Below are 24,922 nucleotides of genomic sequence, written 5' to 3' on the forward strand. Positions count from 1 at the left end.
GGGCGGTCACAAAAGCTAATCCAGGTAATGGACTAAGAATCCGTAGTTCTTGTTTAGACTGTACTTAGAGAGACATCCTCCCCCACAACTTCCCTATCTTACTTCCCTGTCTTTTACATTCAAATCACAGTCTCCATATAATATGCTGCTCTTTGCACATCCTTTCACAGCACCTGAGGAAATTATCTTGGTTGAATGAAAGCTTATGTTATAATAGTTTTGATTTAGTTAGTCTATAAGGTGCAAATCTACCCAGCCTTCTAGAACGAAGAAATGACCATGTACATTTTCTGATCCCACGCTTCTCAATGCCTATAACAGGAAATAGGTACATTGCCTGATTTTTCAAGTCATTGTTTCTTATGGTTCTTTGAAACCTATAGGACGTATTAATAATATCAACTTTTAACTTACTTAAGTGAAATCTAGATTCTTGGGCTTCTTTTCTTGTTCAGGGTATTCCAGGGCTGCGTGGAAAAAGGGGTCCCAAAGGGAGACAGGTAAGGTTTCTAAAATGTTTAACTACTTTTGTCGGCAAGTTTAAATGAATTCTATAATTTGCTTTATAAATTTAACCAGCTAAGGAAGTTAACATCAGTTTTTTCAGAAATGATATTATACTGTTTCTGTTGCACATACTGCACTGGAAAAATGACATTTGGTAAATTTAACGGTAAGTCCAGATAGTTTTAAATGAAGAATTCTTAGCCTGTTGCTCTAAGGACCAGTCTGTAACGGAAACACTCAATGCTTGCTACCGAAGGGTTAACAAGGCACAAAAATGCATACACAGATTTTTAAAAATTAATGTTAGTACAACATAGATAAAATATGCAAATAGCCCTCCCTCACTTACTCCACATTGGTCACCAAAACTGGCCAGTGAGTGAGTGAGAACTGGGTCACAGAACTCTGCAATGACCATACCAAGATGGGAAGAGGTTTCTTCACTTGCTGGAGCCAGGGGTAATACTATGACCAAAGTAATGCAATTAATATGGCACTCTGTAGTGGAAGGTGCACCCTTGTTTGCTTGCAGACAGGACTTTCTACGAGCGCCCCCATAGTTAAGCTTCCCAGTTGCCAGCTTCCAGTGGGAGGATCCCGAGATCCCTACATACCAACTTTGTGAAAATGGGAGATTCTCCCTAGCTTGCTTCTGCAGCCATCTGGTTGAGGGCAGGCAAAACTCGAGCATCTGAACCCCAGGCCTCCAGGCTTGGGCCTATATGTAGGATACCTGGCAAAAGATTTGGCAGTATCTGAAGCCTCAAGCTGAAAAGTTTGGGGTGGAGGATACTTGCCGGTTGTAGGGCCACGTATGGTTCTTGAATGAGTCAAAGGATTTGGAACTGATCTGACTGATTTGGCTAATTTGACCTGGGACACACACACAAAAAAATGTCCTTAAAAAAGCTCTTGGAAGGGGGATACTGGGGGGATGCACTTGGGCCCCCGCCTCTCTTGCCCTTGCCTAGGGCCTGCTAAATCTGGCCCTGGATATGGCCAGTATGGCTAAGTCAAACGTTAATACAGTTACTCTGGAAGGAGCTTAAGGAAATTATTTTCCTTTTGTGTTTCTGTCTCTCCTTGCTTATAAACATGCCTTGGCTCAGATATTATATCAACTTGGACTTTTTATTAAAATCCCCTGTTCAGGTTGTTATCATTCTGTTTCATGCCATTACATTAAAAGAAAACTATCACCAGAAGCTGAGATGCAGAAGGAAAAGTTGTTATAGGACAACTCCAGCAGAATACAAGGCCTCTGTGCCTTTTGAACACTTTTGGGGTACACATTTCAAACAGGTGCTGACCTTGGAGAAATCAGACCCTGCAAATTAAAAATAAAGGTTGTGAACAAAATAAAATAGCTAAGACTTCATCCCCTTCTTTTCAGCCTTCAGTTTTTAGGCCCTGCCTAGGGGTGCCTCTGGTGCATTGGGTTGCATGATGGAGGGTAGCCACAGAATTGTACTGTAGCTGAGGGGAAAGGGTTGAGTCTGTCAGTGGGGTACTTTGAACACAGTTTATGGTATAATTTGTGGACCATCTTTGTATGTGGACATGGCTCTGCAGTTGGGGATACCTCTATGCTATCAGTGCTATTATGGCATCCAGTAATAATTTTCTCCTGTTAGTTATGTGCAGCATCCTAGCTGGTAGGTAAGGGGGTAGGGGTGTCTAGTCCCCTGTGTTTTCAGGCAATCATTTTTCTGGAGTCCTAAAAATATCCACTCCATAGCCACACAGATCCTGATGCCACAAATCCTAAAGCCACAGATACCTCCTGAAAATAAACCCCAAAACACCCCCAGTGCAACACAGATGAAAGGTAGAGAAGAAAAGAGCACCATTCGTGCACTGGCCCTTCAAGAGCGTGAAAGTTATTAGGTTAATAGAATTTCAGTTGGAGGAGGACTATGTACCAGGCTACAGAGAAAGCAAAACCCTTTCCCTCAGTCATGTTCTGAGAAGGAGCACTTGGATACAAAGCAGATGACTTATGTTAAGTCTGGGAGAAAAGGAGGTAATGCTGCTGGGGAACTTTGAAGATCTGGTTGAAATTAGAACCTTATCCTCAACTAAAGATGTGACATTTGGTGGGCAAGTTCATATTTAGTCTCAATCTCACTGGGCTGCTTCAGCCCACACACAGAACAGTTCTTTGTATTTTAAAACTAGCTTTCCATTTAATGCCAAATCTGTTTCTTGAGTCTGAAAAGAATTCCAAGACCTTAACTCTAATTTTAGCCAAGTCAGTGCTTTAAAGTTCTAGCTATCACTATGCCCAACATAGCCAAACACTTAAGTACAAGTCTAAATACTTTGCTGAATTAGGGCCTTAGAAGACTGTTCCTTCAACCCTCACCAGGAAAGCTATGCTTGATCAAGACTGACTGTCTACAGTAAATTTCTCAATATTGGGCAAGAGCATTCTCAGTAATGGAATGTTGACTACAGGGCTAGGGACAGACATTACATGTCAACTGGTTTAAGTGATCAGAAACTAGTTTAAACGTGTAACAGAACAGATGTTCTGTGCACGTAAACTAGTTTGAAAATAGCTGAAACTGATTTAAGATAAACTTGGTTGAATGTAGTATCAGACTTAACTGATTTGGTTCAAATCAGTTTATGCCATGTCTGTCCCAGACCCCTTGCTGGTTTAAAATAAACCAGACACCTCCAGCATCCTGGCATGCTCTCTGAGCTGGGTGGGGCTCTCTGCTCCACAGCAGGGCTGGCCCCTCTCCTCTGCTCCCTGGCTGGAGCTCCAACAGAGACTTTCAGGCATAGCAGGGTCTGCCTGGCTTCCCCCTACCCTACCCCAACCCCCTCGCTGCTCAAGCAGGAAATCTCCCCCCTCCCTCCCATCTCCCACAGCAGGGACCCCAGTGTCATGGACCCTAGGTATGTGGTACGCTAGCTAATGCAGACATATGTGTGTCTCCAATTTCACTGGGACAGGCAGATAGAACAGTGATCACTTAGGACTGTTTGGAGCTAATCAACAGGTCAGCCTAAGCTGTTTAAGAAGAATTTGAATTAATGGAGAGAGACTATTGTTTTTCTGATGAGGTGATAAACACTGTTATCAGCTTCCTGCAGGCTTGCTTGCCTGTCAGTTTGCTACAGACAGTATAAAGAAGCAGGGAGGGAGATTGAAAAGCTTTGTATCCTCAATGGATGCATGCACTGCAACCCTTTCCCCCCACTTCCCTCAGAGTGTTAGCAGGGGGCTGGGCACTCCCACCCCTTGAGCAAAGAGTGGGGGAAAAGCCTGGGATGGTGCAGGCAGACTTCCCTAATCAGAACATCCTGCCAGGCCTGGCTCCTAGCCTGAGCCACTGCAGGCATGTGCCTGAATTTCCTCAGTCCAGAGAGTGTCTGTCCGGTTGCAAACCAGTTCAGCCTAGCTAGGTTAGACTAACCTGCAAAGACTGAATCAATTCAAGCTCAGGCTTTTTGAATGTCTGTCCATAGCTCAGGATTTCCCAGTGTCAGAAATGCAAAGCCTAGTCTTCTGGTTCAAGTGCAATGCAAGACTCATCTCTTTTCCCTGTAGTAGGATTAGAAAAGATACAGAGATCATCAGAGATGCAAAATAGTTTTCATAGCAGGAGGGACTAAAAAGGCTAGGAATTTAATGTGGAAAGGAGAAGGCTGAGTAGAAGAATATGATAGAGGTCTATAAAATAATGAAGGGTGTGAACAAAGTGATTCAGGAACTGTTATTCACCAACTCCCAGAATGCCTTTTCATAAAACCCTACCACTGCTGGGGTCTCCATGGAAACCAGATGGAGCAACACGGGCAGGGTCTGCTGGGACATGGAGTACGCCATAGATCTGATCCAGCCCATGGGCCAGACTTTGCCTGCCCCTCCTCTAGGTATACCCAGTTAAATGCTCTTCCTCTAAAGCATGTATTACTTGTCATATTGGATTCAAGATACTGGGCTAGATGGACTGACCCGTTATTGTATTTTTCATGTTTCCAAGCTTTCCTCCAATAAAATTAATGGAAAAAGAATGATCTGATAACTTTGTTTTGGAAAAAAAGGTAAATATCAGATATGAATTCAGTTTAGAAAGCAGTCAAAGGTTGAGAGAGAGACACAAATGTCTTCTTCTAGGTATATGTGGTAGAGGATTTTTTTGTTTTCTTTTTTTTATGTCATGAGACTCTATGGTAATGGACACATTAGAAGGTATCCATAGAGATAGCTATTTTTTATCACTATCATTTTGTTTACTGTCTAAATGGCATTTCATTTACTATAGCAATCATCTGACACAAACTATATCCTTAATATTCAAAATGCTACCAGTTACCAAAGTAACAGAATAATTACAAATATTTATCATATCCTTAGTAATATACCAAATGTTATTAAATTTGCCAAATTTTAATTACAAAGATTATAAAGTGTAGAATTGCGTGTCTTATAAATCAGTTGGATGCACAGTATATATTAAGAAATACATATTTTATTCATATTGTATGCACCCGATTTCTTTCCATAATATCTTGTTTTATGAAATTTGGCCAGTCCTGTAATCATTTAAATGTATTGTTGATTTTGTTACATAAGACACAGCATTTTTTACCATATCTGTCATATTTAAGTTATCTTTCCCTTGGAGATACTGGTTTGCACTTTTCCAGCCTTAATCCTCTTCCAATTTAATGTGGGCAAATATCATTGATGTGCTGTTTGCTGCCATTTCTATACTATCAAGACATTATAACAGATCAGTCTCTGCAGCTTTGCAGCAACCACCTGCCTTCTGTTTTTCATTGCTTTCCTGTCAATAATGTGGTTTTCTTTACAAAGAGTTGAGTTGACCCTGGGGGGCCAAACTTGTGTGTAGGACTGCTGGACCACACCAAAGCCTCCCAGGCATATGTGGCTCTTTCACTTGGTTAATGAGAACTGGATGAGGACAGCACAGTGATATGATTTTGAAAAAAATTAATGTGATTTTTGCTCCTTTTCCATTGGCAACATCTAGAGGAAGTAAAATAGGATCTATAAGATCTTGGGAGGGAGCAAGAGAGGTCATGGCTGCAGGAACGCAGCAAGTCTCTCAGTCTACTTTCATAGGCCCCTCCAGGCAACAAATGTTAAATCTGGCTCAAAATAGAAATATGGACAATTAGACTCCATCCACATCCTCATAATAACAGAGGATTGCTACACCTTCTAACCAACCCCTGAAGTCAACACTGAGAAGGTGAATGAGGAAATTCATGCTTCATTTATGCTACTGTTTCAGTCTCTAGCTGTAGACTCAACAAGACAACTGTGCGTTAGTTTACAGTGGTAAGGAGAGCTTTGCACCAGAATGATTAGAAATTTAGAGTTTAACCTGGAGCAGTGCTTCACTCTCAGATCTCCCATTGGTTTCCAATACACGTGCTGCAATGAATCTGCTGTCTGAAATACCTTTCAGTTTTTAGGAAAATATTATAGGCACTGGAGAAATGTGGTCTTGTGGTAAAGGCACATAACTGGGAGTCAGGATCACAACATTCCAATGGATACATGAATCATATTGCCCTCATAAAGGCTTAGGAGTGTGACTCTGCCAGTCTTACCTTCAAAGGAAGTTATATGATTGCATATTAGATGGAATTTTGGAATGAGAAAATCAATAAAGGTGTGGTTTGTAATGGGCAGCTGCAATATTTTTTTCCTCCCTGCTGGTGTCATCTAACTTTTCATTACTTTTAGATGATCTGTATAGAGATTTTTCAAAGGAGCCTAAGGGAATTAAGTGCCAAAGGAAAACTCATGTATCTGTAGGCTTCTTTGAAAACCCACGTCAGCCTTAGTTAAAAAACAAATAAAAAGCCAGTTGTTTACTCTTGCAAAATTTCTTACCATCACAACACAAACATCCTGTGATCACTGTGGTTTTATGCTATGTCCCTTCTGTTACCAGGGTTTTCCAGGTGAATTTGGAAACAGAGGACCCCCTGGTCCAGATGGGAGTCCTGTAAGTATCAAATCGCTTGTTGCCTTTGCGATGTGAAATCTGATGTCATTAAAATTGACACTGACAAAACCTGACAAAACATTAAACATAATATATAACCCTGACCAGAGCTTTTACCCTGAAATGAGAATTGAGAATGTCCACAAGAAAACTTGCTATTGCTAGGTGCTAAGATAGCATGATGGTTGGAAGTAGGGGTGGGCGAAATGGCACTGTTCCGTTTGAACATGCGCTTCGAGGTTTCGACGGAACAGCATTTCTTTTTCAATTTCATTTTGATTCGAAAACACTATTCCATTTTGTTTCGAAAACACTATTCCATTTTGTTTCATCGAAACAGTGATACTATTTTGACACTGTTTCAATGTTTCACCCATAGGCTATAATGAGGAAGCTTAAAACAGCCTCTCTATCCGGCAGGCAGATCGGGGGCCCACAACCCCAGGAGGGCTGTGGGGGCTGTGCCAGTCCTCCCAGCATTGCAGCCCCCGATCTGAGTTCCTTTCCCCAGCCTGATCATAGCACTGGGAAGTGGAATTCAGCTCTACTGTAGTGCTGGGGAGCGATTGGGCTCGGTTCCCTTCCCCAGCCCTATTGCAGCACTGGGGAGGGGAACTGAGGCCAGGCTCAGTTCCCTTCCCATGGGCTGCAATTGGCTTCCCACAGCCTGGCCATGGGAAGCAGGGAGAGCCAGGGCTGTGCTCCCCGCTGGGCTGAGCCACATGGGTCTGTGGAGCCGCTGAAAGCGCAGCCCTAGTTCTCCCCTGTCTCCCACCACCTGGCTTCTTCGAAATTTGAAACTTTCAAAATGTTTCTGTTAGCCTCGTTTTATTTCAAAGCTGTTTTGAAGCCCTTTGTTTCATTTCGATGTTGCTGTTTCAAGCTCAAAATGAGTCAAAACAGTGTTGAAGTGAAACAGCCAGCAAAATTTCGCACAGGCCTAGTTGGCAGCACTATAAGATCCGGAAAGCAAGGAGTTCCTAAAAGCTGCTGATTGCATATAGCTCCCATTGGGAGCTGCAGGCATTTGACAACTTTGAGAATTAGCCCATTCCTGTTTAAGGCTAAGTAGAAAAAATAGACTGTTACTAAAATTCTGAATGTCTAAGGTCTTAGGATATGAATTGCATTGGTATCATTAAATCAGAGTCCAAGATTATCTTTAAAGGGGGAATTCTGATTTGTGTACCAGGAAATTGGCTTTTGTATGCTTACTTCAGAACGCTTGGGGAAGAGATCTCTTTTATTAGACCAACTAGATAGTTGCAAAAATATATATATTTGCAAGCTTTTGAGCATGCACACCCTACCTCAGGCATAGGAGAGTACAAATTTGTAAAATATCTCTCTGGTGGAAATGAAAATTCATATTTCACAGGACAGCTGAAAGATAGTATAAGATCTCCTGGTTGGAAAAGCTCATTTTATGCAAAATAGGCTCAGATTAAGGTTGAAGCGGTCTGTTTACCTCAGAGTTGTCTGGTGGCAAGCAGGATATTGAATTATGCTTCTTTCTTGTTATGAAGATTCATACTTCTTTGCTAGGTTTTCTCTTTGAACTACTACTGAATAAGCTTCAGACCAGACTTTAGCTAGTCTACCAGTTAGTAAATAAGCATTAGCAAAGTGACTGCTTTTTCGTTGGTTGCACATCTTCAGCCAAGCTCTAATGAGCAACACTCAAAATATATAAGTTGTGTCACTGGTAAGGTATTCATTTTCAAAGGAATTGTCTTGCTCCATTCCCAGGTGACATTGTCTACAGGTCCCTAACTTGGGTTACCTTTGACATAAAAGAGTTCCCAGAATATAAAGGGCTAGGATAGTTGGCTCATCATCAGTACCTTTCCCATAGGCAGAGAATTGGGGGGAGGAGTGGCTGGATTATAGCTGGATTATAGTTTCTACATGGTCCCTTGGGAACCACTGCCAGTTGGGGTTCAGGAGCTGTTCTAAATAGGACTGAGGGCAGGAGGTAGGCAGGGAACCAGGGATCTTGTAACCAGCTCTTTGAGGAACAGTCCTCCTCTACTGCATCACTTGGAATCTCACTGAAGCAGAGACTCTGGTCTCAGTAAATGCTGCTGGTCTCATTATTTCCCTGTGGTGCCAGTATTTTCATGCATATTTTGCCTTTCTGATCCATGGAACTAAACGATTTGGGTAATATAATATCTTACATTTATGCAGCACTTTTCACCTGGAAAGCATTTTAAAGGCTTTATAAATTTAACCAACTACTACACAAATTATGCACAGGGGTCAGTTCTTCCTTACTTCCTCCCACACTGCCACCTCCCACAGCAAAACAGATGCATTCTTTCCAGAAGACCTGGAGGGCTAAAGCAACACTTGAATGGAGACAAATTTAGAAAATCTAGATCTTAAGTTATAGACTTAAACAGCACAAAGAACTACTTTTAGTGCCAAACGTTTGAAAATGGGTTCCTTCTAATCTGCCAAGACAGCTGCTGATAGCACTGACTGCTTGACAGTCAGCCCAAACCCCAGCCTGCAGGGCTTGTTCAGGCAAAGTGCCAGACTTGCAGCTGCAAGGGGCTTAGGTCAGATTGCAGTGCTAATGTGATATTTGCTGAGCATACTCTAGGGCTGGTGATGTGGAGCAGGGAGCTCTGGGATGATAAGAGCTCCCTGAGGACTCAGGGGATCTTCTCTTTTTCTCATCTCTGGCTGGAATATGTTTGATGTACCCCCATTCCTGCCCTGGTTTATTTAACAGAGTAATGATGTCAACTGTCCATTCAACCCTCGCAACCTCTGAACCATATACATCAACTCTGGGGAAATTCCCTGTCCATGCCATGCTGCGCGATAGAGCCCTCCTTATTGGTGGTGAAAAGTGGCTTGGAGAAAGTGAATGAGTAGTAGGGAGAGGAAAAAGGCACTCTTTGAATCTTGGTTCTGACAGCTAGAGGGCTTGATAAAGCAGCTTCACATTGGGCCCAGATTCACCTTCATGCAGACCACTCCTACTTTCTGCTGGGGAGTGATGCACTGAGCCCTGAATCTTATTTTCATCACCCAGCAGGCCATGTGGTAATTAAAATGAACATACTGTGACTATCGGTGGGAAGGATGCAGCCCTGGGAGGCTAATAGAGTCTCAGTTAGGTTTCAGTCTACCCCGCCTTCTCGTAGAGATTTGCCTGCTCTGTACAGGGTATGCAGTCTTTGTGGCTAAGTACTGTTGGCCACAGGGCAATAATATGACCAGAATGGATTACAGTGGACTCGGTAGCTTGTTACATTTCCTAAAAATGTTCAAAGCATTTTATTTTCTTAAGTTTAGGTTTTAAATAAAAATCCAGCTGTAATAAAATGTATTTCAGATGTGCAGTAATCTTAGTTGCTTCCTGGCTACATGTTGTAAAATTTCATGTATTTCGGCCCCTGCTGCACATTACACTTAAGACATGATTAACCAGGTAATCACGTCTTAAGTTGTAGCCCAGCCACATGTTCAAGTAATTAATATTGTCATAAAACAAGGAATAAGCCACAAAGTTTTTCCACAAAAAATATGTAATAACTTTGTGACTGGTTCCTATCACACCATTAATTGAACGTGTGGCCAGGAGTGGTCCCACAGCTGGGAGCCCCGTCAGCTGATATGGGCTTCGAGCCGCAGGGGTGCACCCGCCATCAGCTGACAAGGCTCCCAGCCGTAGGACCTTGCCACTTGCTGGTGTGGGGGCACCTGGAATATGATCCTAGGCTCCCCCTGCACTGGCAAGAAGGAGTGATGGGATCCAATGCTCAATCCCAGTCATGCTTCCAACCATGCATGTGTGGCAAGGCATGAAGCAAGATCATGTGGATCATGTATCAGATCCCATTGTATCTTACCTGCATTTTCTGCCAGGGGCCTTGGGGTGATAGAGACAATTGTCTATTATCATCTTTAAAAGACATCTGTACAATTTTTTAAAAATAAAGCCAGTTCCCTTTTTGACTAGTGGACATGAGCAATGTAAGTGTGCTTTTTCTCCCCAAGAAAAGCTGCTTTCCTTAAATTTGTTTCACCTCTCTTAAAATCTTGGAATATCATGTCTAATTTGGTTTTGTGGGTTGGGGGTGGTTATGTCTAATGCAAATCTTATTTCCAGGTCTCATATCTTAAGAAAAAGGTTTTAGAAAATATGTCTTTTATGTGCGATGTTAGTTACAGTTGTTACTCTGCAGGCCCTTTTTCTGTATCAGAAACAAGCAGGCACTCCAGTTTTTTCTTTGCAGCTCGAAGAGTATCCTAAAATATTAAATTAAAGTTCTGATTGTCCCAAATTTACTTTTTTTAAAGGGAATTGTTGGTGGTGTAGGACCTCCTGGATTTCCAGGGCTGAGGGTGAGTAAACATTCCCCCCTCCCCCACCCCACACCCCCAGCCTTTTTTTTTTTTTTGTACTTCATTAAAGCATTTACATTGTGTCCCTTTGCCCAAAGTCTTAATAATAAGTCTCAAAATTGTGAGTTTCTGAGCTACTATTTAAAACTATCTTTATTTCAGTGACCTACCCTGAGTATTCTGATATTATCATTTATATCAATGCTCAGAAGAGGTGGAACATTTCTCTACTTATTGCTGATCTGCTGAGTTGGATATTTTAGTTTGAAAATATTAAATTGCTAGTTTATTCCCCCTCTCGTTTTTACTTTTTTGTTAGGTACAGTATTTTGATATATGTAACATAATGAAGGTCTGTTATTTAATTCAACTGTAGTATGTCTGCTGAATGTTTAAAAGCAATATCACATTGAGTTAATTCTTGTACACTGTAAATTTTTCTATTTTCTATTACTGAATACATTCTTAGTATAAGGGTGTAGGTTGTAGCCATGTTGGTCTAAGGACATAGGCAGACAAGGTTCTTTGGGTGAATCAACCACAACCCCCCCAAAAAAACATCAGGTTGGACACCTCATAGTGGATGAAACCCTAACCTAGACCGCTACATTGACTGTTTCAGGGAAAGAATGAACAATGAAGTAATCAGCAACACACACCACCATAACAACCCCTCTCTACCAGAGAAAGGGCATAGAATCTCTAAGATCTAACCTCCAAATAGTAGTAAAACCGGCAGATAAAGGAGAAGCCGTAGCCATCCTAAACTGGGAAGACAACATAAAGGAAGCCAACAGACAACTCTCTCACACCACCTACTACAAAGAACTACAAGAAGATCCTACTCACCTTTTCACCATGAAACTCAATAATACCATCAAATCATTTCTATCAGGACTACAAGAAAAACTATAGACCTTGATCCCCCCTGCTAGCCAACCCAGGGACTTTTTACATGCTCCCTAAAATCTACAAACAAGGGAACTCTGGCAAGACCCATCATATCCAACCATGGGACCCTAACTGAGGAAATGTCAGGTTTCATTGAATCAATCCTAAAACTGCTTGTCACCCAAAGAGCAAGTTTTGTCCAAGACACTACAGACTTTCTAAGGAAACTTAAAAATATAGACCGCCTTCCCAGCAACACCCTCCTAGCCACCATGGATGTTACCAGCCTATATACCAGCATCCCACACCAGGATGGCATATCTACAAGAACAAGATTACAACTCAGAGTACAGACCCAAAGATATTACTGACCTTCCACACTTCATCCTCACTGCGCCACACTTCATCCTCACAGCAATTTCACTTTTAATAACCAACACTTCCTCCAGACCATGGGCACAGCTATGGACACCAAAATGGCCGCACAGTATGCCAACCTTTTTATGAGCCACTTGGAAGAAGAATTCCTCAAGGACTGCACCGTCAAACCCTTACTATACTTAAGATATATCAATGACATCTTCATCATTTGGATGGAAAACCTGCAATCTCTGATTGAATTCTATCAGAAATTCAGCAATCACAATCTCTCCATCCAACTTTCTCTAGAATACTCCAGCACCGGCATCTCCTTTTTAGACATGATGATCAGCATCCATAATGGCAAAATACTGACCTCATTATACAAGAAATCCACAGACCTGCACATATCTGCACAGAACCAGCAATCACCCTGAACATGCCAAAAAAGCTGTGATATACAGCCAAGCCCCCAGATATCACTGAATTTGCACTGAGGAAAACACCTGGGATTGCCACCTCACCAATCTTAAAAAGGCTTTCACCCAAGAAGGACACTCCTCCAGAGAGAGAGATTTCACATTTGAAAGAGCCACCAGGATACCACATTGGGTATTCCTGTACAGAAGAAAACCCCCCACGAATCGCACATCACTGGTTATGACATATCACCCGTCCCTCAAACCCATACAGAAAATCCACAAATAATTGCAGACCATTCTAGAAAGAGACCCCATTCTTAAAAAGATCTTCCCAGAGCCATCCATTCTAGCCTTCAAACAAGCACCAAACCTCACTAACCTCATCACCAGAAACAAACTTCCTTAGACCCAGAACACACTGAATGGATCCAGACCATGCCAGTACAAGAAATGCAAAACCTGCTAACACATCTCCACCATGCCCACAATTACTACACCTCACACCAGAGGCATCAGCATTCCCGGATCTTACAGCTGCACCTCCAAAAATGTCATATTTCCATCCAATGCACCAAATGCCCAGATGGAAAGTATGTAGGAGAGACCAAAGAACAACTGTGCACCTGAATGATCGCACACTGGAAATCTGTCAAAGACAGGAATACCCAATTATTGGTGGGGGCACATTTCTCACAAGAAAACCACTCTCTCCAATCTCTCCATTCTAATTCTCAAAGGAAACTTACAAAACACGTCTCAGAGACAAGCCTATGAACTTCACTTCATCAACCTCCTAGACACAAAAAATCATGGACTAAATATAGACATTGGATTTGTGACACATTATAACCTGCCTAACGTCTGACTCCCCAGGTACCTCTCCACTATCCATGCCCCTTCTCCCCCACCCAGCCTGTCTCTCACCCACTGACTCCTCAATCTACATCTTCACTGACTGCCTGTCTTGTATGCATACCAGACCAGCCTCTGGCTTCTTTACATTTCATTCCATCTAGGAAGAGTACACACCAACTGCTGAAACTTCCTCAGCCTGATGAAGGGTTTTTAAACCTGAAAGCTTGCTTAATTTTTTTCCCAACAATTTAAGTTGGTCTAATAAAAGATATGAGATTCACCCAAATAACCTTGCCTTCTTAGTATAAGTATCTCTTGACTATAATGCGGATGTGACATATTTCTACAGTGTCCTACCCTCCACAGAATAGGTTTTATGAATATCATGCTACCTTCATGAGCTTCCTTAGCTCAAATGATAGCACTTCATACTCTAGTTATGAAAATCGTCAAATGACAGCATCAGAGCTAGACAATGTCAGGGTTAAATAAACGAGCACAACTAGCCATATGGAGGAGTAGAGGTGTATTTATTGTTTTAGTTAGGAAAGCCTAGAATCGTTTTTTGTCTGTTTGAGGTTTTAAGTTCTAAACCATTCTTGATATTTTTGCTTCTTCAAAGTACGGTCATCTAAATTTGTTTTAAGAAGTATGCTGCAGTTGAGTTCTTATATTCTTTAACTATTATTGTATGTTTATAATATAGAATTAAAATACTTATATAAAAGTACATTATCCCTGATTGATTGAGGTTTGTCATCATAGTAGTATACAGGGAATATTTTCTTGGCAAACGAGTCCAGGTAGATACAAAGCACACACATATTTTTACTTACATGAGTTGTCTCATCTGAATCAGTTATGCAACTCAGAGTGTAACAGTTTGCACTTTTTCACATTTGCTTTTGCATTACAGTTTGTTTCTCTTTCTTACTGTAGCTTTCTCTGGAATTTTATCTTCAATAATCTAACAGTGAGCACATTCATTTAAAAATTGTTGACTGCCTCTTTTATGTTATTTCTGATTAAGAAATTGTAACATATGATTAGGATGTAAACCTTCCAGCATAGACCTGCTAGGAATTGCCATCTATGACTCAAGCTGTTGTCATTTAAAAAGGTGAAAGAGACCCTAATGGATGTGTACACTGTATTTGAGTGTTAAACATTCCCATTTCCTTGGGAAGATATATGTATCTGAAAGGGTAGGTTGAACATTTTTGTGTCCACTGATGATCATCTAACATTTCTAATAACAGAAACTGGGGATGATAAACAAGCCTGTGCAATTGTATTTTCTTCAGTCAACCAATAAGAAAGGAGTGTAAGGGGTTTCCTGACACCTGGAATACAGAAATGGGGGGATTACCTTACCTAACAGGTATGTGGAGGGGTTGGCTCCATATTCACTGTGCTCCGCAGAAGGACTCCAACTGCATAAGCCTTGTTTTTGCTTGATGCCTCAATGCAACTCTTCCTTTTCTGCTGTTTATACTATGGCTTGGGGTTTCAGAATCAAATGTCATTTTCTTGGGTTGACATCATGACACAAACATAGTGCAAGCCTGCTGAGCCTGCAGTGTTCAGGTTTGAGGTAATAATACAATAGGAGCTGTTCTTTACCATGTCTACACACCAGGGGTGTGCAAAACAAGTCCTATCTGTTTCGAATCGGGGACAGTGATTTGTTTCATTGATTCAGATCACTGACCCCGATTGGATTCGGCCAAATCCAAATCTGAAGGTTTGATGCTGATTCAGAGAATCAGCAATTCAGCTATAGACACAACTTTAAATGTTTTTTCTTCATACCTCAAGGTACCAGGCGCAGTTCCTGAATGCTGCGATGCTGGGGCAGATGGAGCATCCCATAGGAGCACAGGGAGGCCCCCCGCGTGCTCAGCAGCGAACCCACAAGTGGACCAGAATTGCTTTTGGTCCACTTCCAGGTCTGCTGCTAAGTGTGCTGGAGAGCCCCCTGTGCTTCTGTGGGATACTCCATGTGCCCCAGCACAGCAGTATTCACAACCCACCTGCTACCTAGTGATATGTAGAAAAAACATTTCAGGCTGTGTCTACGTCCGAATCGCCAAATCATTCCGAATCAATTCAGAGTTCCAATTCTATTCAGAGTCTAAAGGGTCCTCTAATTTGATTCAGATTCAGAGATTTGGCTTTCAAATTGGGCCAAATCTCTGCTGAATCAAATCAGGGACTGAAGCTTCACACAGCCCTAGAAGAGTCAGGGCCTTGTCTTACATGTTGCTTAGCAGCAATCATTTTCATAGAGGGGTTGAGGGTAAATATACTTTATCAGATAGGAATCCTTCATGCCTCTCCAAGTTCCTCAGAGTTCAAAGCCATGCTGGAGAACATTCTTCTCACTTTTAAAAATTGAAAGGCTTCAGCTGGCTCTTATATTAACCCACAGCTCTGCCACTTCCACATGTTAAAATATCAACATGAAGATGGCCTATTTGTAGACAAGAAGGGCTTAAGCTGTTGTCAGATCATCTGTATTGTACTCTGAATTGTAGGACTAGTTTTGCCAGAAAAAAGGCTTCCTATAGGAATAGCTACTATTTTGCTGATGCTATAAACAGGGAGAGAAGAGAGAAAATATCTAAGTTAAGATTATATGGACAACTATATACAAACTAATAGAAGATGACATAATTGGATTACAGTCTATAAAACCATAAGGAGTTTTCCTCTTGGCTTTTTTAGTGTATTTTTCACTAAGGCCTTAGGCTGGCTGTACATTTACTCTATGTATATATGTAGCATACAGGTGGCTTATTCTGTTGCCGTCCACTGATGAGGTTGTCTGTGAGGATTTGGAGTGTTGTGGCATGGGACGTTTTCTTTGGTCAGTACCTTCACATTGTGTGTATGTTATAATTTATGGTGATATGTTTGAAAGCTACCACATTTGTGGAGAGTTAAAAGTAAATCAGTAGTTTTTCAGTTGGATCACAGGATCATATAAAAGTAGGGCTGTAAGGGACCTCACAAGGTCATCTAGTATAGCCCCAAGCTCATACATGATCATTCCTGACTAAACCATCCTAGCCAAGTGGCCATCCAACCTGCTCTTGAAGATTTCCAGGAATGGAGATTCAACAACTTCTCTTGGTAGCCTGTTCCAATGCTTGATCACTCTCATAGTCAAAAAGTTCTGCCTAATCACCAGCCTAAATGTCCTGCTGCAACTTGGGTCCATTGCTCCTAATCCTGTCTTCCTTGGCCACAAAGAAAACCCCGTCTCCATTCTCTCTGTAACCATCCTTCAGGTATTTGAAGACTGATATCAAATCCCCTGGCTATCTTGGATTCTCAAGACTAAATAACCATTATTCTTTCAGCCTGTCCTCATAAATCATGTCTTCTGGGACTCTAATCATTTTTGTCCTTCTTTGCTGGACTCTTTTCAATCTGTCCAAATCTTTCTTGAAGTTTGGGGCCCAAAACTGGACAGAGTACTCCAGGTGAGGCTTCACCAGAGCTGAATAGAGTAGAAGAATGTGCAAGTGACACTCCTGCTAATATAACCCAGTATGCTGCTGACTTTTTTGGCAACATTCACATATTGTTGGTTCATATTCAGACCATGGTCCACTGTAGTCCCCAGGTTCTTCTCTGCAGAACTGCAGCAAAGCCGGTCATTCTCCACTCTGGATTTGTGCGTGCATTTGTTCCATCTCAAGTGCAGGACATTCCACTTGTCCTTGTTGAATTTTACCTGGTTAATTACAGGATATTTTTCCAATCTAACCACATCATTATGGATCTTAGACCTAACCTCTGGAGTGTTTGCAATTCTACCCAACTTGGTGTCATTCACAGGTTTGCTAAGCATGCAGTCAGTCCCATTATCCAAATCATTAATGAAGTTGCTAACTAACACTGGACCCATGACAGATCCTTGGGAACCTCACTTCATACCTCTTCCCAACTAGACATTGAGCCACTGGCAATGACTACCTGTTGAGCATGATAATCCAACCAGTTATGTATCTATTTTACAATACTTACATCTAGTATGCACTTCATTACCTTATTAATGGCTTTAGGGGTGGGTGACCACCCAGGGCCCCATGGTCAGGGGGGTGTCAGCCCATGCTCACAGCAGCACTCTCCCCCAACCCCAGGCAGGAGGTGCGGTGCCCAACCTGTCCCCCGCCTCCAGCCACTGCTCAGGAGGAGCTTGGCCAGGTATATGCAGGTGGGTGGTGCCATCTCCAACCCACCCACCTTGATCCCACCTGCAGCAGCACCACTAACTTGTGGGGGTGGTGGGTGTTAGCAAAATACAAGTTTTTCCAGGGTGCCATTTTCCCTAAGTCTGGTTCTGATGGGAATGTTCTGGGAGACAGTGTCAAAAGCCTTGCTAAAATCAAGGTATATCACATCCACTGCTCACACCCTCCATCTACAGAGGCTCTCACCTTATCATAGAAGAAATCCAGGTTGATGAGATATGACTTGCTGTTGGTGAATCCATACTGGCTCTTCTCAATCGCATTGTTCTCCTCTGTGTGCCTCAACTAATTCCTTAGGGACCTGCTCCATGATCTTTCCAGGTTTTGAGGTCAGACTGACTGGTTTGTAAGATCCCGGATCTTTCTTCTTCTCTTTCTTAATGATACATTCTATTTGCCCTTTTCCAATCATCTGGGACCTCACCTCATCTATGGTTTCCACTGCATTTAGTGGCAAATGTGCAGACAAAAATGTGCATGAAGATATATATGCCATGCTTGTGATAGGGTACTGCTGATCGCTGCTACTCAAAATCTGAGGGGTAGTCAGAATGGTGGGGAAAGGAGTGACATTGTGCATCTCACATGCAGCTCAATCAAGTTAATCCTACTTGGTACATAAGGGGCCTTTCAGATAGAGAGATGATCAGTTTGGAGTTGAAAATGACTCGTGGCATTCCCTCTAATTTCTGAACGAGGATTTAGAATTAGTTCAGAATAGATATCTCCAGGGTGTATAGCTCAGATTTTGAAATAAGATTAATGCAGAATAGTAAAGGACATGGGGATCTATCTTAATCTCTGCTGTGTACTGCTCTGTGCTGCTCAGCCTGTCATTAGATATCTCTATGACAGTCTCAGTGGTGTGATTCCACCTGCTCCCAGTGACAAAAGCTATTCCAGAGGTTGCAGTTGGTTTAAAGGTGTTTTTTTTTTACCTGGGCCCTTTCGAGGACTGGCAGGGCTTCACTGACACCCAGGAAAAATTCTGGTTGACTCTACTGGAGTTCCCAGGAACTCTCCCTATACTATACCCACAACCCAAATGTGGCTCATGCATTAAAAGCTATGATCTGGACCTCACTTTTTATATCAGATCTAATTCAGGCAAATGCCCATTGACAGTGAAGACAGAGTGAAACATTAAAGGCTTATATTTGTCCACAGGTGTTTAATTTTAATGTTAACTTACATTATGTCCTAGTATGGTACAATGTAATAGAAATGCAATATTAATTCTGGCTGAAGCCAACAGTAACATGTTCACGTTCATGTCATATGGTCAGTCTACCTATGTACAAGTTAAAAACTAAGTACTTTTTTGTGTTTGTTCTCAAGAGGAATGGTAAAGCAAACAGCAAGGGAGATTGGGTCTAAATTCTTAAAGACTTCCTTCCATTAAGTCTTTGGATATATCAAAACTCTTGATAATTCAGTCTCATGAATTATAAAGCCATAATTGTAGTAAGATGTGGACTTCCAGTAAACTAGCTACTATAATTATCAGATCACAACTTTTCTATTGTTTTTATTTTGAAACAGTAAAAATGATGAACTAACGTTGATTTTTAAGAGGCTAACCCTTTTCCTCCCTCATGATAATACACATTTGTATATTTAATATGCTAGACTCTTATTTTTATGTTCAGCATTTCAGTAACCAGAAGCATGCTTTTCTCATTTTTTCTCATGATAATGTAAATGTTTCCACATTTTGCATATCATGCTTAGAGTGTTAGAATGGGTAATCTGACAGTTATGAATTATTGTGTATACTTCTGCAGATTTAAAGTATAGTTCTGCTCTGAAAAATGGCTGGTTAATCAGTGTTTGCCAAGTGGTAATTCAAGGCGTACCTGCTGACTTGAACAATAAAAATAAGTTTTATTTCCTTGTTGCTTCTATTAGACTTGCAGAGCCAACACACCAACAGTGAGTTTTTATTTCTTCTTGCGCATCTGTCGATCCATCTAGGTTCCATACAGCTACACCTATGCAAATCCACTTACAGCAATAATGGTACATGGGTGTTGCCTCCAGCTGAGGCCATAGTTGAAGGCATGTAACTATGTCCGAAACTGACCAAGACTGTTGCGATATTTTCCTGAAATCAAAAACAGCCCAAACCCTATAAATGTTTTTCTGAAACAAAATGCAAATCACCAACCAATCACATAATAAGAAATCACATCTTCATAAACATAAGGGACGTGTCCAAATGAGCACTGCCGTGCGGTATGTGGTACTGCAGACACATCTGGGGTGGGTGGGAAGTTGACTCCTGGATATCAAGGGGTCAAAAAACCTGCACAAAAAAATGTGGACTGACATATACAGAGGCAGCATGCGCTTCTCAAAGTCAGAACCAGGCTGGCCAGAGCCATGCTCTGGCTGGTGGCTTGGATCCAAGTGGCAGAATAGCTGCTCCTGCAGGGTAGCTGCTGCTGCAGCCCCAGTAGGCCTCCAGGACAGCACCTCCAGGGGCCCCAGCCTCCCCTACCCCAGCCAGAGTAACTTGTTGTGTGCTAGAGGGTATGTGGCACAGGCATTCCCTGGGGACAACTAGCAGTGGCACAAGGTATGCCACCGCTGGTTGCCTCAGGGAACCAAATGTCCATGCTCATCTGGATGAGGCCAAGGTGTGTATTGTCTTAACTATGAAAAGTTTGCAATTCTGTAACTAAAATTAAAAAACACGATAACTAAGTCACCAGTTTACTAACTAGGTAAGTTTCCCTTTTCTCTTCCCCTTTGACTGGCATGTGGATTTGTTCATTCAACACCTGTTATAATGTTTCAGCCAAACCAATCAGTGTGCCCTAAAACACACAACAGTTTTAAAAATTGATCACATCAGTTCAGCTATCATCTAAGTTTTTAATTTCACGGGTTTGCTTCATCTCAGTGCAACAAACGGTGATACATCTTCCTTTGAATGTACTTGGAGCAGAAATCTGTATCTTCAGTATGAAGTGCCAGAAGACCATGGAGAAGCCCACATTTAAGTTCTATCAGAATGTTTATCCCTAGTCTAGATTCAGCTATATTAGACCATGACCTAATTTGTGAAATCCATCTGAAATGTCCTCCTATTGCTTTTGTAAATGTAATGTTTCTGTGCAGAGTCCATTGTGTGCTTCTGAAGGCAGCGTCTTTCTCATTCTGAGTGCGTATTCCAGCATACTTCTGGTACCACTAACATAGCTTAAGTGAGTTTGCTTTGCTGCCATACCTGCAGAAAAAAATAGGGTGTTACAATGCAGCGTTCAGTCCTCCTGCCAGCACCTAACAAGGTAAAAGAGCTCCTTAAAGCAGCCATGGAGGATTGGAAGCAAATATGGAGAGATCAGTTTCCCTGAGAGTTTTCTCAAGCATTGGGAAGTTGAGTCATCAATCTTACTTTTCCATTTAACTATCCATGAAGCTGATGATGGCTGCAGAAGAATGTGTATTGAGACTATATTAAGTATTCTTTATCACTAATGTTTGAAGAGTGTCAACAGACATGTGCTAAAGTTTAGAAGGGGTTGTACCTGGGAATCTCCCATTTTTTCCATGTTATTTTTATGATATCAGAAAATAACAAAACATCTCATCCTTAGACTTTTCCCTTGCATTCTTTCATGGCAGTCACAATAACTGAGCTACATTTTTTTCAGGTATTGCACCAGTTGCATAAAGTGGAAAAGCATTAGCCCGTCTCTTAATGGTTTTAGCCTTTATCAGATCATTTCAGCCAATTATGTTGCAGCAATATAGGGGCTGGTTCTTTAGTTTTTCCTTTAATTTTTCCTTTGTTTCTTTTCTTCTAGCATCTAGTAGTAGAACTGCAAGTTTAAATTGCCTGGCGGAGCAGTGTAGTACTAGATTTTGTTAACCTTTATTTACTGGTTAAAGCTGTATGCAAATGAAAGGATCTATGTTGATTGGCACAGCTTAAACTAAGTTTGCACAGCTGGTGTTTAGGAAAAAAACATTTTATATAGTTACTTGTAAACTGAGTATATTTGATGTGGAAGTTGCTGAAAGATGACAAATCCCACACAGCCATTCCTTTAGAGTCATTATTCACAGGAGAATAGTTCCTTTGGTGCTGACAGAACAGTGTTGCATCTGACTTGTATTCTCAGGTATAAAATGTACAGGTATACAAGAAATTTTCCACATGCTTCCCTATCAAGTTGCCTTCTCCTTCTGGGTACATATAGGTGATAGAGTATTTTAATTCTGGACACCTCACCGTTCCCCAAGTAGAAGCTACCAATGATTGTGAAGTTTGTTAGATGGACACCTGACCGAGATAAATGGATTGGTACTACAAAACATTTTTCTAATGAAAATAATTTTTGATTGCTATCAGCCTGGGTTAGAAAGGAATCACATCAACATATAGCTAAGAGATGCAATTGTGTGTTACCAATCCTCCCACAAGCGTTCATTTTGCTTACTGTATTTTAGGGTGGCATGGGGCCTGCGGGACCTAGTGGACCTTCTGGAATTCCTGGGCCAATGGTATGGTGTTAAGCAGAATTCCCATTAGCATTCATTACATGCCATTAATGTTTTCTATATAATAGTAAAACTTTGATATTTCTTTTTATTTTAATAGGGACTCCCAGGAAGTATGGGACAACCCGGAATGAAAGGTGATAAGGTGATCTAAATATTTCCATTATCATAGAGATACTTTGGGCTTTCTTTATCAAATAATTGAGCAAGATGTTTATTTTGCAAGCCCCCCTCCTTATTTTGAATTATTTTCTCTTCTGTTTTCTTTTCAAACAAATGTAGACTGAGACTATACCCTTCCTACTATATGTAGTAATATCAAGAGCTATGTTAGTGGTTTTGGCAGGACTGTTTTTTACAATGATACATCCTGCACTATCATTCCAAGAATCTTGTTACTAGATTTAAGTATCCTGATTTCATCTGCTCACAGAATAGGGCTGGAAGAGGCCTCAGAAGGTCTTCCTCACTCAGCACAGGATTGTTTCTGTCCAAATTATCCCAGATATCCTGTTCGTCTCTCACCTGTACATAAAAACTCCCATTGATGAAGATTCCCCAACTCCTCTATGTAATCCAATCCAGTGTGTAAACACTCTTTTATTTAGAAAGTTCTTCCTAGCATCTAACCTAAATCTTTCCCACTGAAATGTAAAGCCATTACAACCTGTCCTGTCCTGTTCCCCCATGGACATGAAGAAAAATTGATCACAATCCTCTTCATATTTGCAAACTGCTTTCAAATCCCATCTCAGTCTTCTCTTCTCTAGACTAAATCATCATAATTCTTTCAACCTTTCCCCGTAAGTCATGTTTTCTAGGCCTCTAATTTACATGTTTTTACTTCTGTCATTTTGAAAAAATGTACCATTTAAAGCTGCATGTATGTGTCTCCATAAAATAATATGTTGTTCAGGGTGAACAAGGCATTGCAGGAGATCTGGGAGACCAGGGGTATCCAGGAGACAAGGTAATTTAGACCAGCACCACTTTGCCAGTTTTTTGCTTGTAAGTAGCCCTATCTTCTTTTAAATTGCAGCACATCATTTTGATTAAAGTAGACTTCAGCAGGTAACAGCTACTGAATGCCACACAGCTACTACATTTTTGTAACATTATATTAATTACTCTGTTTGAGAAATAAATGATCAAAGACATACAAAATGTATGGGCCAAATTCAATCTGCCATGTGGACAGAGATTCATGCCAGAAAACGTAAAGTAGCAAAGACAGCATGGAGCAGTCTGGTTCCTACCAAAACTCATTAAGAAACTGTTATGTAGCACATTTGCTGTTGAAGCCAGAAAGAATCCATTTGTACCAAACCTGAAGTGATTAAACCCCAGGGGCAGCAGCCAGACAAAACTATTGATTAGACAGGCCAGGGTGTCCCTAGATATTAGAAAAATGGATAATAAATTTTTTTCTCTCCTCTTGAGTAATTATTTTTTTAGTTAATCCATAACTTTTAAATAACCTTGGAATCTTGTTTTTACAGAAAAAATCTGATTATATTTTGGTCTCATAAAGATGTTATTGCAACAGAAATAATTACAATAATGTAACCTAATGGAATTATTTTTCTGAAATCTGAGTGAAAGACCACATTTCAGATCTAGCTGAATAGATCTGAAATCTGGTTTGAGTGGTAAAGTGAAGCCATTGTTTTGACTACATACAATATAATGCTCAGTGCATTTTCAACAATATTTAATAGATGTATTCTTTTAAGGGTGCTGTTGGTTTGCCAGGACCACCGGGGATCCGAGGAAAGCCTGGACAACCTGTAAGTTTGCCCACCTTTTTGCATTCTGGTTACGTCAATATGCACCACTTGTTTTCATTGTTCAGAAAAGCCACACATTTTAGGGATTATTTAAAACCTCTTTTATACTGGTGTAAATTGAGAATTGACTTATTTGGAGTTATGAAAGTGACAGCCCTTATGTAATGAAATCAGATTCCTGCCCAGGATAGGTCTTTTTCTGCTCTTTCACTAATCCAGCAGACCAGACTTTTCAGTTCCACTCAGAGCATAATTAGTCCACATATATTTAACACATACTTAGTCATTGTTATACTAATAATTCACTTATCCCCAAATATATATAGCCTAAAATCAGTGTAGAAATTCTGTTAGTTGATGATTAAACTAACTAACTAGTTAGCTTTTCACAGAAGTCATGGGGCATTTTTACATGTGCATGGGGGGGGCACTTTAATTGGAGTGGCTCAAAGAGCTGCTTAGATTAAATGCCCTCAGCATCTCATGTATCAGCATCCCTGCACTTCAAAATGGCAGTGAGGGCGCTTTAATCAAGTCTGCTCTGATGCACTGTAATTACAATGCATTGGAGCAGCCTCCCCGTATGTCTACAGGCACCCATCGATTTCTCTGCATGTGTGTATGTCAGTTGTTTTTTAATCCACAACTTCAGTGACACTGTGGAGCATTCATGTGCAAATTAATTAATACAATTGTATTGCTTGAACCAATTTCACAGATAAAAATGGGGGCTGCCAGGTTGCCACTTGGACTAAGTGGGGCTAATCTTTTATCACAGGGCTGGGGAAGGTTATGGATTCTGTGGTTTAAGTGCTTTTGATAATTTCTGTGCAGTGCTTCTGTTCCCATCAACTTTACAGATGCTGAGGCAGGGAAGCAGCCCTGAGGATGAGTTAGCTTGGCTGTATCATGTCCCTTGTTGCAATGCTAACACCGCAGAACTGAGATGGTTTGCAGCAGTAAAACAA

At 41.1% G+C, this 24,922-nt stretch overlaps 1 protein-coding gene across 2 annotated transcripts in view; it reads left to right on the forward strand.

Moving 5' to 3' along the window:
- The window catches only part of COL24A1 (collagen type XXIV alpha 1 chain), a 271,129-nt gene that overhangs the window by 94,643 nt on the left and 151,564 nt on the right, over window positions 1–24,922 (forward strand). For both annotated transcript variants that reach the window (XM_019531158.1, XM_019531159.1), the window contains 7 exons: window positions 456–500; window positions 6,453–6,506; window positions 10,824–10,868; window positions 22,117–22,170; window positions 22,268–22,312; window positions 23,084–23,137; window positions 23,901–23,954. In XM_019531158.1, coding sequence (XP_019386703.1) covers window positions 456–500; window positions 6,453–6,506; window positions 10,824–10,868; window positions 22,117–22,170; window positions 22,268–22,312; window positions 23,084–23,137; window positions 23,901–23,954 — 351 coding nt within the window. The remainder of the gene's footprint in view (window positions 1–455; window positions 501–6,452; window positions 6,507–10,823; window positions 10,869–22,116; window positions 22,171–22,267; window positions 22,313–23,083; window positions 23,138–23,900; window positions 23,955–24,922) is intronic.

This window comes from Crocodylus porosus, unplaced genomic scaffold, assembly GCF_001723895.1.
Source record: "Crocodylus porosus isolate Cpor-Errol unplaced genomic scaffold, CroPor_comp1, whole genome shotgun sequence".
NCBI lineage: Eukaryota > Metazoa > Chordata > Crocodylia > Crocodylidae > Crocodylus > Crocodylus porosus.